Source organism: Colletotrichum fioriniae (genome assembly GCF_027942845.1).
Source record: "Colletotrichum fioriniae strain IMI 355084 chromosome Unknown scaffold_4, whole genome shotgun sequence".
NCBI lineage: Eukaryota > Fungi > Ascomycota > Sordariomycetes > Glomerellales > Glomerellaceae > Colletotrichum > Colletotrichum fioriniae.
Genome location: NW_027076840.1, coordinates 1,813,842 through 1,829,517, shown reverse-complemented (window position 1 = coordinate 1,829,517; position 15,676 = coordinate 1,813,842). Strand labels below are relative to the sequence as shown.

At 51.7% G+C, this 15,676-nt stretch overlaps 5 protein-coding genes across 5 annotated transcripts; 2 read left to right on the top strand and 3 right to left on the bottom strand.

The window, feature by feature from the left end:
- Positions 1-3,879: 3,879 nt before the first annotated feature.
- On the bottom strand, positions 3,880-5,161 carry N0V96_004344 (uncharacterized protein; the record flags this gene model as incomplete). Its single annotated transcript, XM_065757091.1, has 4 exons — positions 3,880-4,011; positions 4,072-4,473; positions 4,501-4,812; positions 4,916-5,161. The coding sequence occupies 4 exons, from the start codon at positions 5,159-5,161 to the stop codon at positions 3,880-3,882; spliced, it is 1,092 nt and encodes a 363-aa protein (XP_065614304.1).
- Positions 5,162-5,818: 657 nt separating this feature from the next.
- Positions 5,819-8,099, bottom strand: ATP1 (Alpha subunit of the F1 sector of mitochondrial F1F0 ATP synthase; the record flags this gene model as incomplete). Its single annotated transcript, XM_053188409.1, has 7 exons — positions 5,819-6,082; positions 6,143-6,660; positions 6,726-7,194; positions 7,250-7,370; positions 7,432-7,488; positions 7,626-7,783; positions 8,028-8,099. The coding sequence occupies 7 exons, from the start codon at positions 8,097-8,099 to the stop codon at positions 5,819-5,821; spliced, it is 1,659 nt and encodes a 552-aa protein (XP_053054371.1).
- Positions 8,100-9,424: 1,325 nt separating this feature from the next.
- On the bottom strand, positions 9,425-10,070 carry RPL11 (60S ribosomal protein uL5; the record flags this gene model as incomplete). The annotated part of the gene is made up of 3 exons (XM_053188408.1): positions 9,425-9,718; positions 9,785-9,867; positions 9,926-10,070. The coding sequence occupies 3 exons, from the start codon at positions 10,068-10,070 to the stop codon at positions 9,425-9,427; spliced, it is 522 nt and encodes a 173-aa protein (XP_053054370.1).
- A 461-nt stretch (positions 10,071-10,531) lies between these two features.
- smb1 (Small nuclear ribonucleoprotein-associated protein B) lies at positions 10,532-11,302 on the top strand (the record flags this gene model as incomplete). Its single annotated transcript, XM_065757090.1, has 4 exons — positions 10,532-10,555; positions 10,631-10,639; positions 10,718-10,789; positions 10,850-11,302. The coding sequence occupies 4 exons, from the start codon at positions 10,532-10,534 to the stop codon at positions 11,300-11,302; spliced, it is 558 nt and encodes a 185-aa protein (XP_065614303.1).
- Positions 11,303-13,007: 1,705 nt separating this feature from the next.
- On the top strand, positions 13,008-13,578 carry N0V96_004340 (uncharacterized protein; the record flags this gene model as incomplete). The annotated part of the gene is made up of 2 exons (XM_065757089.1): positions 13,008-13,011; positions 13,082-13,578. The coding sequence occupies 2 exons, from the start codon at positions 13,008-13,010 to the stop codon at positions 13,576-13,578; spliced, it is 501 nt and encodes a 166-aa protein (XP_065614302.1).
- Positions 13,579-15,676: the final 2,098 nt, after the last annotated feature.

Sequence of the window (15,676 nt, the reverse complement as noted above, 5' to 3'; positions counted from 1 at the left end):
CGCTCCGAAATTTCGCGGGCGCGGACTGGACGTGCACCCTACGCTGGCACACTGTCTGGCACACTCCCGCGCACCTTAATCGGACGGGGGACTCGCAACGGGCGCCTCTTTACTGGTTTGCTGCTGCTATTACAGTGTTGAAGGTGCTGTGGCTTTTCCCCGGGAATAGGAAGTGGGTGATGGTAGAAAAGGGAGTGTCATGATTGGATGGAATTTTGCAGGTCCGTTTGGGGAGGGAGTTGGGATGTGATGACTAAGATTGCTTACCTCATATTTGAAGGTGAAGGAAGTGTGAACCTCGAGAAGGGAGGATGAGGTTGGTGAGAGCCATTATGCATGGTCAACTTACGTACGAGGGGAACTGCAATATTTTGAGATGCCACATGGCTGTGTACTTTCTCAAGGCGCCCACCTCACGTATATTTGAGATGGAAAAACAATAGAGTGGTGCTGGTTGCCAAAGGCGGTTTCTAGACTTTCAGGTGATTGATTTGAAGAAGAGTGAAATAAATCTTCAATTTGGGTTGAAAAGAAGGAACCGCCACGTCTCCATTCACTTCTCCCCTCCTACACCCGCTATCAGGGAAGGTCAAATCGCCTCATCTGAACGAGAGAGTTCAAGAAAGGCCACGGATCTAGATCAGGATTACCGGAGTGGTGAATGTTGGGACGGATCTCTGTGGACCGAACCGAACATCTCGCATTGGAGCGGATAGAGCCGCGGATAGAGCCGCGGATAGGGAAACCACGCCATCATCAGCCTATTTTTTGTCGTTTTTTTTTTTTTTATCTACACCGCATGACTGATTCTGGAGAAGGTATTTGCCTTCATCCGATTTATTCTTGCTAAAGACTTCGATAAGGTATGCTTGGGGAAAAGGGTGGATCTGTCATCGTAGAGCGTGCAGTCAGTCCATGTATAATGATGTTTTGAACTCCCAGGTCTGACGCGGTATCCCTCTCGTCCGACCATTGGACCTTGCACACGAGGCGCTCATGTGGTGGTCCTATGGGAGTATCTTCTCTATGTTGTATTGTAGATTGAGGGGAGCGGGTAAGGCTGATGGATTGGTGCGGATGCCCGCACGCCCGCCGTCCTCCTTTCTGCCAACGTGCATCGATGGCACGCCGCTTCAGTTTCAGGCCGTAGCTCCTCCTCTACGAGATATGTATGTGCGCATTATTCTACAAGTTCACATTCAATCTAGACAAGACTGAGGATCAAATGGAGGAACCCGGGGGCTTTGCCGGGGTAAAGGAAAACGCGGGGGGAAGGAGCGAGATGGTAGTTCTCGGGGATACTTCGTGTGGAGTCCGGGATGTTTGTGGCGGCTAACACATGCCATCCGAACCCCTTCTTCGATACGTCCTCGGGGTATGTCTGGGGTTTCGGAGTTCTAGCTCTTCGTCGCAACTCTCTCAATCTTGAAGTACCTTTGGTAGTCTTTGCTTCCGTCATGAGAGTTGTCGGGTTCGTAGCCGAGGAGGTGTAAGTTTGATACATGTAGTTCGGGGGTGTACCGGGGGGGGGGTTCGGCCCGGATCTGGTTCCGGATGAGGTTGGTGACGAGAAGGTGTCCGTAGTGATGGAGGATTTCAAATCGAAAGTAGGTGTAGGTGCCCAAGTGAAATGTTGCTCTGCTGGGTTTGTAGAATCTATTCGAGTTGAGTACTTCATAGTGAGTGTATCTTGGTCAGAGTCAGCTTGCTTATGTTATCAAGATATCAGGCATATTATGAAGCCTTTAACTAGGATTCTCACAAGTGATCCTCTGTCTATGCTTTAGGTTTTCGACAGTTTTCAAGATGATTCTCTATAGGGGATAAACATTCAGATAGTGATCTCCGGAGGGGATATTCGTACTGCTCTCGAGTACCCATTATGACACTGGGCATGATCATTGGACCTTGATCTATTAGCTTTCATCTTGCAAGGCCTGGTGTATCAAAACTTTCCAGATAATCCTTCATCTTGGGCTTCCCCTTCATCGTTTCAAGAAAAAGAAGTCTTCCCTGTTACTATCTTGCACGCCAGGTCTCTAAAGCGCATCTCTGCACTTCAACGGTGGCGTTCTAAGACACTGCAACCTCAAGGGGCCTCCTTGCCGCTTATCTGTAGCAAATCCCAGTCTATGTGTCATAGCATCTTTGTATTTAATGTACTGTTACAATGTATTATGTGCATTATCTCTCACAGGTGTGTGCTTCAAGTTGAGCTTGGACATTGGAAGTCGAAGATCATGAGGCTCTAGGTTCCATCCGGTTCGTCTGGTTATTAGATGAATACGTCGACAAGAATGATTTAGAGTGATGGATGAAGAATCAGGAAGCAAGTGAGGATGTCTTGGATAAGATGGAAGTAAGGCCACCTGAACGAACCACATTATTCTGCCAACAAGCTATGGCTTTGGCCAGGCATCCTGCCATTTCCCAGCAAGTAAGTTTGTGTCAATCTCAGCCTTGGAGACCGTGACAGGCCGTTTGTATGACCCAAATGATTAGCAAGTAGAGCGTTAACATCCGCATATCGATTTGTGGCACCTAGTATAAAGGTCATGTTCAGTAAATACGCTTTCACAAAAGCACACCAGCCCGTATCTAGTCGAAGTTCCTAGCACGCTGTTATCCTATAAATGGCGAGTGGGATAAGTGTTTCCTCACACTCTTCCTAGATGACTATCTTTCAAATAGCAAGGAATCACTATGTCAACACTTAATACTGCCCTGTTCGCGTTCTTACTTATTCATCCCACGAATATAAAGCAGGCCTGGTGGAGGAGCAATGGTAGAATTCTTCTTTCTTTAGAGAGGATTTTGCGGCAAGATCATGCTCTTGCCATGACGGTCGCAGGAATGCGACTAAGATCGATGACTCTATCTAATTCCTCAGATGTAGCCAATGGTGACGGATTTCATTCATGAACGTAGGTCAAGTACACCATAAATAAACCCAGCATTAAATCATGCCTTTGAGCGCTGTTCGCGGCATCACGTGGTAATACACAAAAGTTAAGAGGAAAGGCTGGATGACGGCTTGTATGTGTGAGTCTTTCTAGAGTATGCCTCTGAGATAAGGGTCCTGGATTTACGCTGTCTTGCCTTGATGAGATCTCGATACCAAGGACTATGATGCTTATTACATGGCATTTCTTGTCAATGGCTAAATTGTATGACCGGGGAACGCCTAGGGGAAGTATAAGTTAAAAAAAGAGAGAAAGATATCTAGAAAGAAGTCAGTGACTTTGTCTTAAATAAGAGCTCAAAAGCTGTGCAAATCTTTGTTTTCATAGTCAGTAGAAGGGCATGCGTCCTATTGTAGTGTTCCAAGAATACGCACGGAGGATATTGTTCTCGCAGCCTCAGCTTACCATTAAAAATGGCTGCCGCATTTCTGGATGGCCTATAAGTCGACAGCCTTATCCCATCTTCGCTCCTTCCTTCCGCAGCACCACTCCCGTCCAATCCAGGCATGGGGCCTCGCTTTGTATTCAGGTTGAGGTCGTCATTCGTCAACCAAGCCCGATCGATCCCCATGGCCGAGCGGTATAACGCCCTGGTCCGTTAGTACAGAACTTGGTATGAAATCTCGAGAAGTCAACGGATGGAGAATTTCGTAGGGGCTCAGTTCGATTTACGGACTGCGCACCTGAGGTTTTGCTTTTTCAAACCCTTTGCCCCTTTTGATGCCTTCCATCCCACAAATGCAATTGAACAGGCACCTTCCAATTGACTCGAAAACTTATCGGGGTCGAGCGTCCTTTTGACGATTTTTGGAGCTGCTGTTCGAGGAAGGAAGCTGTCAATCGATATTGTTTACCGCATGGCATGATATTCGTCTACGGTACTACAACTACATGAGCCCCGAGACTTCTCCTTTCATCACAGCTTGGTGGCGCCAGCATTGCCATCCACCTCGCCAAACAGCGTCATGAAGGCACCGTGGACCTCGTCAGTCAAGTCACTCGCCTGCAAGCTGCGTCCCTTCTTCAGGAAAGCACGCCTCGAGCATTCCTACAAGCAGTCAGTAAGCCACTCATTCATCCAGAATCTCAGCAACAGCAATCGACTTACCCTCGTAATAGCACTCCCTCCAAAGGCAGCAAGCCTAACCAACTCATCCTCCTTGATCGTCTCGCTACCCCTATCCCACAAGCCCTCAAGATACGCATGCCTCCATCCCAAAAACGTCGCTATTGACCCCGTAAGTGTATCACCCTGCCCACCACTCCTCTTCAACCCGCCCTGCAGGTCAACGATCAACGTATCCTTCCCATTCGAAATGAAGTCCTTGGCCCCCTTCTGAACAATAGTAACACCCTCCAAAGCCCTCGCCAGCGCCTCAACCTTGGCCGTCTCCTTCTCCTCCCCCCCACCACCCGCCTGATCCTTCACTTTGCCCTCATCGACCTCGAGCGCCTTACAAAGCCGCGAGAACTCGACGACATTGGGCGTCAGCACGGCCAAATCGTAGCCCTTCACCAGTCACGGGTCCTTTTGCACGATGAGCAGCGCGTCAGCGTCGAGAACCAGCGGGATCGAACGCTCGCGGGCGGCGCGGATGACGCGCGCGACAGTCTCCTGCATCAGCGGGTCACGGCCGAGCCCGGGCCCAATGACGAGCACGTGTAGGCGGGCGAGCATGTCGATGATGGGACCCGAGATCTTGTCCGGGTCCGTCGATGCGGTGTCCCGCGAACCGGAGCTGGCGGATGCCGCGTCTGATGGGGTTTGGCGCATGAGTGGGTGAACCATGAGGTTTGGCGAGTAAGTCTTGATCACCGAGGCCGCGCCGGGAGTGCAGATTACGTGGGACTATGGTTCCCGGTCTCAGCTGAGTGTATCATGAAGCATCCCGCGTTGCCCTGATGAAGCTGGGGGATGGATGAGAGACCGGACTGGGCTGGACTGGACTTACCATATCGCAACCTAGCCTGGCACTCGCCATGGCTGAAAAGTATGGCGCGCCCGTGTAATCGACACTGCCGCCAAGAACAGCGACGCGGCCCAATTGTCCTGGTATCGAAGTGTAAGCAAGAGAAAGAGCTTCAACCATCATCACATTGGGATTCTGAGCCACGGAATCACCTTTGTGGAACTTCTCCAACATGGGCGGAATCATCCGCTGCACCCGGCTGAGAACGTCTTTCGTTGCCGCAGACATTTCTGGAGTACTGGAGTCAGATGGCATGATGAGGTTGTATAATTCACAGAGGACGTTTGAACTTGAGTAGTTGTGCGAGGGGCAATAAGTCAAGTTGACGTTGGGAGCTCTGACAGCCAGATGATGTCACCTGCCGACATCCCGTACGATTTGTGAGTTGACCCGCTAGGCGGCCGAGGCCGTCCTCATGTTCCGGCGCGCCCTTAACGGCCCGCCGTCCTCTTCGCGTTTCGGAATGCTATCGAGAGCCCGACATGTTGATTTGTGAACGGCATTTGACTACTTCAACGACGCGGTAGCTTGCCGTCAGTACAATGAAGCGGCTGAGATTTCACGATTAACAGCCGAGCCTCGTCGGCTTTGCTGTACGAATCCCCAGAAAATAAGAAATCACGGCGGAACAAATTACTGGGAACAAGTTCATGAAAGGACAAAAGGAATCGAGGGCGTTAATTGAGTCTTGAGCTCTATTTTACAAGTGGTTCGACTGGAGATCCTTCCCCAAAAATCGCGTCCCCTGGTGCTTCCCTCGGACCGGCGCAAAACCCTCGAGATTTCCTCACGCCTCTAGGCAAACAAAAACTTCGGTATAGACAGCTACATCAACCCCGAGCGCTCCCAGTCGGACCATTTATTATGTCAGGTGAGACTTAAAATTTAGCCCAGGAAGCTCTTGGTGAAGGTGGTGATGACGTCCTTGAGGCGGGCCTCAAGGTCCTTGCTGAGGGCACCCTCCTTGTCGATGGTGGCAATCAGGTCGGACTCGTTGGTGCGGAGGTGGGACAGGAAGTCAGCCTCCCACTGGAGGATCTTGGCGACGGGGACGCTGTCAAGGTGACCGTTGACACCAGCGAAGATGAGGGGAACCATCTCGTTGACGGCCATGGGGGAGTACTGCTTCTGCTTGAGGAGCTCGGTCAACTGTAGAGGTACTGGTTAGTACTTGTCACGAAGTGAGGTAGTGATGTACTGTCAACTTACGCGTTCACCTCTGCTGAGGGTCTGCTTGGTAGAGGCATCCAAATCGGAACCGAACTGGGCGAAGGCAGCGACCTCACGGTACTGAGCCAAGAAAAGCTTCAGGGAACCAGCGACTTGCTTCATGGCCTTAAGCTGGGCGGCGGAACCGACACGAGAGACGGAAAGACCGACGTTAATGGCGGGACGGATACCCTTGTAGAAGAGCTCGGACTCCAAGAAGATCTGGCCGTCGGTAATGGAAATGACGTTGGTGGGAATGTAGGCGGAGACATCACCACCCTGGGTCTCAATGACGGGAAGGGCAGTCATGGAACCACCACCAAGCTTGTCGTTCATCTTGGCGGCACGCTCGAGAAGACGAGAGTGGAGGTAGAAAACGTCACCGGGGTAGGCCTCACGTCCGGGGGGACGACGAAGCAGCAGGGACATCTGACGGTAGGCAACGGCCTGCTTGGACAGATCGTCGTAGATGATGAGAGAGTGCTTGCCGTTGTCACGGAACCACTCAGCGACGGAGGCTGGAGGAGGTTATTAGTCTTATGCTGACTGAAGATGTGATAAAATTTGCACAAGTGTTACTTACCACCGGTGAAGGGAGCAATGTACTGAAGGGGAGCGGCCTCGGAGGCGGTGGCAGCGACGACGATGGAGTACTTCATGGCGTCGTTCTCCTCAAGGGTCTTGACGAGCTGGGCGACGGTGGAACGCTTCTGACCGACGGCGACGTAGACGCAGTAAAGCTTCTTGGTCTCGTCGTTGGAGTTGTTCCAACGCTTCTGGTTAAGGATGGCGTCGAGGGCGACAGCAGTCTTTCCGGTCTGACGGTCACCAATGATCAACTCACGCTGACCACGGCCAATGGGAACCATGGCGTCAATGGACTTAAGACCAGTCTGGACCGGCTGGTTGACGGACTTGCGAGGCAGAATGCCGGGAGCCTTGAGCTGAGCACGGCGCTTCTCCTTGGCGTTAAGGGGGCCCTTGCCGTCAATGGGGTTACCGAGAGCGTCGATGACACGGCCGAGAAGCTCGGGACCGACGGGAACATCGACCTATAGTGTTGTTAATAAACATTGACCGTCTTCGACCAGGCCACATTGAACCTACAATCTCTCCGGTACGCTTGACAGTCTCGCCCTCCTTGACCAAACGGTCAGAACCGAAAAGCACAACACCGACCTGGCCGGCCTCGAGGTTCATGCACATGCCCTTGACGCCGGAGGCGAACCTATACGTGACAGAGTTAGACGCGATGCATCTCCGAAGTGAGTAAAGGGCGCTTAACGTACTCGACAAGCTCCTCAGCCTGGACGTTGGCCATGCCGTGAACACGGGCGATACCATCACTATTGTTCCCTCGCCGTTAGCAAAACTTTTTCTTGGGGCCGATCAGTTGACATGCGAGCTCCTCGTGCAATCCGATGATGCATTGAAGCTTTTCCGATGGTGGCTCGCGATGCCGAGAGATGCCGCTTAAACGTACCCGACGGACAGGACGCGGCCGGTCTCGGCGAGACCAGCCTCCTCCTGGACACCACGAATTCTCTGCTCGAGGATGGAAGAAACCTCGGTCGGGGAAGCCTTGGCCTCGGCGTATGTGCGAGTCTGCATGTTGAAGACGGCGGGTGCGGCATTTCGGGCCTGAGGGTGAAAAACAGGTTAGCCGAACGGCCGAAAATGTTATGGGCGGCTCCCGCCCCAAAACACCAACGCATCCCTCAAGGGAGCTCGATGAAAAGCTCTTCCACGCCAGCAACGCGACTCCCGCGAGGTCAAAAAAGCTCGGAGGGACCTAATTGGATATCGCAGAATCGATTGCTGATGTTTTTGGATGGAATTGACGTCGGTTCGGGGATGGGGAGGTTGACGGAAGATGTGGACTTACGGCGGCGACTCTGCCGGCAGCAGAGACGGCGCCGACGGCGCGCGTCGACTGGCGGAGGGCGTTGCGGAACATATTAGGAGATCTTGGACACTGTCTAGATCGAAGGAGAATCAATTGCAATAGATGCAATTGAGTGGAGGGGAGATTGGGGTTGATGAAGGTGCCTTTGAAGGAGTGCAAATCGAGTCTTTTTTGGAAGAAGCCCAGTGGAGGGAAAAGAGAGTGAGGAAGCAGTGGAGCCGAAGCTGTGCTGGCCGGCCAATCACGGTGGGTCGTCGAGTTTTGCCTCAGTCCAACCCGAGATCTCCCTAACAATTTCCGACCACTGCATACGTGCCCGTCGTGGCCCCGTAACCCCGTGAAATGCCTGACTTACATAACACAGGGGAAAAAGACGCTCTGGCATTGACAGGTCTTTAACGCGCTGGGAGGACGATCTAATCTCAACCGAAAGGAGAGGGAACTGGGCCCGAGGAAAAAAACATAAAAAAATCAAAAAAAATCGGTGCCAATCTGGCTTTCTGCCGCACCCATTGAGTTTGCGATACAATAGCTGTCGCCAGCCATTGCGATACCGGGACTTTTCATCCATCGCCCCGGTATTTGTCTATCATGATAGCTTCAATTATCCCTTGACCTCACCTATTCTCATATCTGCATGCATGCAATGTTCTCTTAGTCCAGGTAGCTTCCCGGTGCCGTCGCCCCCCTTCCCCGACATTTTTGGTGCAGAACTCTCCACCGTGTCATTCCACTCTCTTGAGGAACGCCAACTTCTCCGACTTCCAAGCATTCGTTGGGAGCCCAGAGGCACAGGACACAGTGTACGTAGACGTCAGGCGTGCTGAAGCTGTGGGACTTTGGTGCCTCCGTCCGGCCGGGAACACCGAGCCTGACCGCCTCGGAGCAATGTGAAATCCGAGTCGCATTTCTGCCGTCAGCCTCGTAGTCCTACTTGAGCCTTGAGGCCAAAATCCCAATGCAACATTGGTCACGTGCAGCCACACGAAGTGAGGACAAACCTTGGCAAGGAAAACCGGCTTACCACTTCACGCGAGATGAGAGACCTGATCCGTGAGTACGGGAATGGAGCTTATTTGGACTAAAATAGACTAGCTAAACCACCAACGCCTAGGCCGCTCCCATATCGCAGGCCATCGTCACCAAATAAAATCATGAGCAGCATCACGGTAAGAAGGAACTTGTGTTGTAAGCCGGCATGACGCCGGTCGGTCTCTGAGGCCGCGGCTTGACTGAATTTTTGCTCAAGTCAAGCGTGTTGTATGAACAACTGCTGGAAAGTACATGCCTTGCAAGCCAGTTTTCCCATTTTTCGCCAACCGTTAACCCAAGCCGTCCCAGTGTCTTTTTTCGTTCGTCGCAGGAAATGAAAGCATTTATCGGACAATGCCATCGAAGCGAGACTTGAACCACTTGACGGTCTCGTCACGCTTGATGCGGTGGCCAGAGCCGATGCGGCCCTTGCAGCGGCGGCGGGTGCCGACACGCTCACCCTTGCGGGTCATGCAGACGTAGAAGTCCATGCCGTAGATACCGATGGAGGGGTCGTACTTGATACCGAGATCAATGTGCTCAGAGATACCGAATCCGAAGTTGCCGGTCTCGGAGAAGTTGCGCTTGCGGAGCTCGTACTCCTTGACCTTGAGGCCACGCTCGAGAATCTCCTCAGCCTGGAATCATCAAGTCAGTCCATCATCCTTCCTGCGCAGTTTCGAATCTCGCCAAAGTTGTCGTACCTTGGGGCCACGGACGGTGACGTGGACAGCAATCTTTTCGTTACGGCGGATACCGAAGGTACGGACGGTGTAGCGGGCCTTGCCTATCGGGTACTGTTAGTCCATCGTGTTTTATCGTGGGAACTTTTGGTGATGCCGTACTGTAAACGGGGGTTTGACCGGACAGCTGCTCCAAAACCTTCGCGGCACGGGTCAGTCTGTCACCAGACTCGCCGACGGAGATGTTGAGGACGAGCTTCTGGATGTGAAGCTCGCGCATGGGGTTCTGGGCCTTCTCGGACGACATTTTGGCGGTTAGTACTGCGGTACGGCTGGCTGGGCGTTTGGTGTCGATTGTCGATTGTCAAAGTGGGAAAAAGTTCGGCGCCAATTGGCAAAAAAAAGACTTTGTGTTTTGGGGGGTTTGCGAGCCCTTGCAAGGAAGGTGGGTGACGACCCACTTGAGAGCGGTGCTCCATAAGGTAGCCACAGGCGCGAGCCACATAAACCCAAGTGGATGCTCCCATCAGCCACATCAAGCTACGTACCGACTCCAAGCATGGAGGGTCCCGTCGTTTGGCCTCAGCCTTTCCAAGGTTCCTTCAGCCTCCCGAAATTTGTCTCCATATCCTCTGACTGCTGGAGCTCTGCCTATCGCAAGCATCAAAAGTCTCGCTGAAGTCTCTCAGGCTTCGCAACAAGCATAACATCAATTTTTTGAAGACTTAGAGCAGCTACGAGAGTAGCTACTCACAAACATCGGCCAAAATGTCGAACAAACAGGGCAAGATGGTGAGCAACTCCTGACCTTTCTCTCAAAGTTTCAAGGTTGACAATACAGGCTGACACAAAGTTATTCATATCTAGGCTGGTTACGTACGTACTTTCCCTCGAGAATTACCCGACAATCGATTTCGCGGACCACGCAGAGAACTGACTGACGCGACTTTATAGATCAACTACCGCATGAGGGTTACCTTGAACGATGGCCGCCAGATGACCGGACAAATGCTTGCATTTGACAAGGTACGCAACCCAATTCAACCCTCAATCGCGTCCCTACAACCTTGCTGACAATATTTATAGCACATGAACCTCGTTCTCGCCGATACCGAAGAGTTCAGACGCGTCAAGATCAGACAGAACAAGCCTGCCGCCCCTGGCGCTAGCTCTAGCTCAGGCCAAACGATCGAGAAGGAGGAGAAGCGAACCCTCGGCTTGACGATTGTCCGCGGCGCACACATTGTCTCCCTTTCAGTCGAATCAGAGCCTCCTGCGGATCCCAGTGCGCGACTTGGAAAGAGTGCGCCTGGCGGAATCTCGGCCGGTCTCACCGCTGGTCCTGGTGTTGCGCGACCCGCTGGCCGCGGCGCCGCTCCGGCTCCCCCATCGCTGGCCGTTAGTACCTCAACAATGTCTGTTTATGAGCTTCGGGCGCTGACTTTCGATATAGGGCCCTGCTGCTGGTGTTGGAGGTGGTGCTCCTCCCGGATTCCCTGGCTTCCCTGGTGCCCCACCCTTCGGTGGACGTGGTGGTGAGTACACATACCCCTCTGACCCGCGAATGCGCTTCTCACGCGTTACAGCTCCTCCCCCAGGTTTCCCCGGCGCCTTCCCTGCCCCCGGGATTCCCTCAAAACGCCCCCTTCCCTCCTCCTGGTTTCAACCCCGGCCCTCCTGGTGGAGCCCCGGGCTTCAACCCTCCCCCGCGAAGATAGGTTACGGATAAAGATATCGATACCTCGCATGCTTTGTAGTTGGAGGATGGTTCACGGATACTATTGGCGTTTGGGGATGAATGTCAAGATTATGAACACAAAAGAAATCGGGCAGAACAGGCACGTTGTTAATCGGCCTCCTCTCTACCCCTGAACAAGTCATAGGTCAACTTGCCAACCTATACTCGTTGGATTTGCGGAAAGAAATGGCAGCATGGATTCATTCGACAGTTCTTCAAGTCACTTCGAGGAGGAGCATAGGTAACCGGCGATTGCTGTGATATCATTAGGCAGCACAATATTCACCACAACGTACCACCTCATTGCCATTCTCCGTAACCGCCAAGTTGGTCCTTCATGTTGATTTTACCGTGATTCCTGGTTGTAAAATGGTGCCTTGGTGATCTTTGAGCTTCTCGGACGGTCAGATAGTCAATTGCTGGCTGAACATAAACAACCTATTAACGGCTCCCATCTGGCACAACCGTCAGGGGGTGACGTTCAGCATATCTTAGCAGACTTAGAAGAAATCGATGGAAACCTGGAGATACTTAAAAGCGGGATCGGAATTTACCCTAGAGGCATGGCATGGTCATCGGCACACTGCAGATTTGCTTCCCTTCTCGGAGCATTCGTTTGTTTTATGGCATACACTCAAATACACGCAGACTTGTTATCAGAGATCAGACACCGCACATGACTATGAGATACTTAGACGTGAACGAGACTACGTTTGCTCTCGGCAAGCCTTAAAACTTGATGATTTGCATTCTCATCCCTACACATGCTGCGAGATATTGCCCGTGACGCAACCTTTGCGAGAGGGCCATGAGAGTGCGCCTATCTAAGTTCGGGTAAGGTAGGCAAGGTATTTGGGTAAGGTAGGTAGTCCGGGTTGGAAAGAGCAGATAGGTGTTGACCGTGCCTTCCACCTGAATACACAGGAAGCCCATATATACCCCCCCAATTCCATTCCTGTCACCAGCCAGGAGGCGCCCGTCTAGGTCGACGGGTCAGGTCAAACTGGCTGGGTGGCGGAGTGGTTAATGGTCAACAATCAAATTCTACACCAGCCAGCCTACTCGACGACAGGCTCAGCGCATACCCGAGTTCGAATCCCAGCATGAGCACCAAGAGATGTAGCCCCCAGTTCAGAACCGGGGGGGGTGAACTCTTTTTTGGCCATCTCTGCGTGTTGATGCTTACCTCATGCGGCTACCTCACAGTAACGTTTACTCCTTCCTCAATGTTTAGTGAAGGAGCGGTCGTTGCCCTTACTTTCCTTACAGACGGCAGGTGCGTGATCCCGTCGTCTACATGAGGTACTTACCTACCTGCCTGCTCCAGCTCTTCCACATCTTCTCAGACTTTCCTCACTTCACTCCGTTTTCCTCCGCTCCCACCTCATCATTCCTTGTTTGCGAGCACATTCTCATACCTGAATCATCACGTCCTACGGTCTGCTCCCTTCACGATCTCAAATCGTTGGTACACTGGCCCTTCCTGAAAGACCTAAAGTCAGCAGAATGGGTCGTTGGGGATTCCGTATGGTGTCCTGCCCTTTCCCCCTCCTATTCTCTGCTGATCGGTGACACATCAGGTCTTTTCGAGGGCGACGAAGACCTCGACATCGTCGCCGCCATCAGAGAAACTTTTGGTGATGGTCCTGAGCAGCTCAATCTCTATCTCATGATCAACCAGTCCGACATGTTGGCTCCTGTGGAAACAAGAGAGGTCTACAAGACCGAGGAACACGCACAGGTCCTCCGCGCCCTCATCACAGAAATCCGAGGAAGGCTTGACTCCGGAGTCGGTGACGAGCTTTTCAAGAAGTATCGAGCTCTCGAGCATGAGCATCAAGGCCAGTATCGCACCATTGTGATCGGCGCCTTGATGATGCGTGCTGGAGCAAAGATCAAGGCCGAGGACTTGCAGCATCTACACAACCTCGTTCCCAAGATACCTTGCCAGTATCGCTTTGCCTTGCCGATTGTGGACTTTGGCTTCCGTGACCCTGGTAAGGCGCAGTTCCTTGCTGCACTCGACAATCACCAGCCGGGGACGCCTCGGGATTTTCACGAGCCAAGGCAAGTCTAGCCAGATTCTCCATGTGAGGCATCGACTGACATCTTGGGCTTAGCTGCTTCCATTGCGGCAAGATTCACACAGACCACGGAATCAACCTGAAGAAGTGCGGCCACTGCCAGACCGCTTGGTACTGCGGCATCGTAAGTTCTCAAACTCCATGGAATTCTTGGAAAACTGAAGCTGATGTTCCCAAAGAACTGCCAGAGGGCCCATCGAAAAATCCACAAGGTTTCCTGCAAGACTCTTCGGGAGAAGATTCTTGTCAATGTCTAGGACCTTATGATGAACAGGGACCAGCCTTCAACACCTTTACAAGGCCATTGGGCTTGATATTTGACCGGGGTTGGCAAATGTTCGGGTGGGTAGCATGCGATGCCGGCGTTCGGTTAGTATGGGTTGAGAAGGAAGATATGGAGGGAAACGGACCTTTCTAGGACAACTCTGGTCTAGGTGCGCGATTCGAATCGCCAAATGAGTTAAGCAGATAGAGAAGATCCAAATGATACGGTTACAACCAAACAATCATGTAGTGATCCATCTTGTAGTCGTTTGCTCAAGTCCTTGTCCCGAAGTGACCGGGGGCCGTTGTATAGTTCTTCGAAAAGAGGGTACGCAAAAGTAGCCAGATAACATCGGAAAGTCTACAACGATCATTCCCAAGACCCGAATGGGAAAAGACGACTCCTATGATTGCTCTAACTCAACCATTAGGCCAGTCGAACCGAGTATCAAGCTCAACTGCTCGAGCCCTACTTGTAACACCCAGGGACAAGACGTTAAACAGTCCTGATTAGGGCAAGGTGATGCAGAAGACAAGACTTCCCAAGTGTCCGAGTCCATCAAGTCATGTTTACGTACATTCATCTTAACTACTTCGCTTCATCTTGTACTCAAGACGTTGGCGATTATTCCCAACATCAGACCTGCGACTCGAAGATATGCATATGGAGGTAACATCTTGCGGTGAGGACTTCGTTGCCATGTCGAAAGTGGGCATTGACTTTTACTGATTGAGATACGGCCAATGCAACGAAAGATGAAGGCTCGATGCGGGGAAACAGCAGTAACACCATAGGACCTGTCACGTCCGATGCCTCCATCATGAGGTAGAATAAGCTCAGAAAAGCAAGTCAATCTACTTATCTCATTTGACCCTAAAAACCAATGTGTGAAAGAATGGAATAGCCACGAGGCAGAGTATATCCACCTGGAGAACCAGCATTTAAAATATGTATACACCTCAGCATCTCCAAGACTAGCATAAACCACCCTTATATCCTTGGTTCACATGGCTGACAGAAGCTCTATCATCGTGTACGTACTCCCGCCACGTCTAACACGATACTCATACACCAAACCAACACCAAGGCATCAACACGACATTACATCGCGTTCAGCAAGCTAGCAGTCGACATACGAAGTTCCAACGTTCGTCACATTTTCAAACATCTACAAATACAAGCCGAAACACGCCATTGGACTGCATACGTTTGATTGCCCAGCTTACCGATCAAGAGTCCGCTCGCTTCGAGGGTGAGTCAGACACCTGAATGCCTTGCCTGGCACGCCTGGATAGCTAGCTTCCCACGATGAAACGAAACATCGGTTGTCGAGCAAGACCAGACTAGCAAATGGTGAAATCCATGGTCGGTATCGCTTAAAGATATGAGAGACAGTTTACTCCTTCTTCCACTACCCTTTCTCCATCCCTCGGGTCTTTCTCTCTGAGCACAACGCAACGCTCGATAGTCCATGCAAGTTCAACAATAAAACGTGGGAAGTGGAAAGAAAAAAAAAACGTAAAACGATTTCCTTCTGTATGGCAAGATAAGGAGGCCTAACCGTTCAAACGTGGTTTCCAGGATTGAAATCGGATAGATCATCCCTTTGCATCCCATCCCGTCGTCTTTTCCACTTTTCCATCCCTGCGTAACTCGCCATCAACGGCCGCGGCACCGAGGGCACCGGGGGTATATTAAAACAATATTACCTACTTTCACTTCCACACTTTTCTCTTGTCTCTCTCCCTGCCACAGCATTCACGCAAGATTACATTGTCTCTCTCTTACTTACTCCATCCCAAAGCACGCGCCTGTTGGAACGGTTG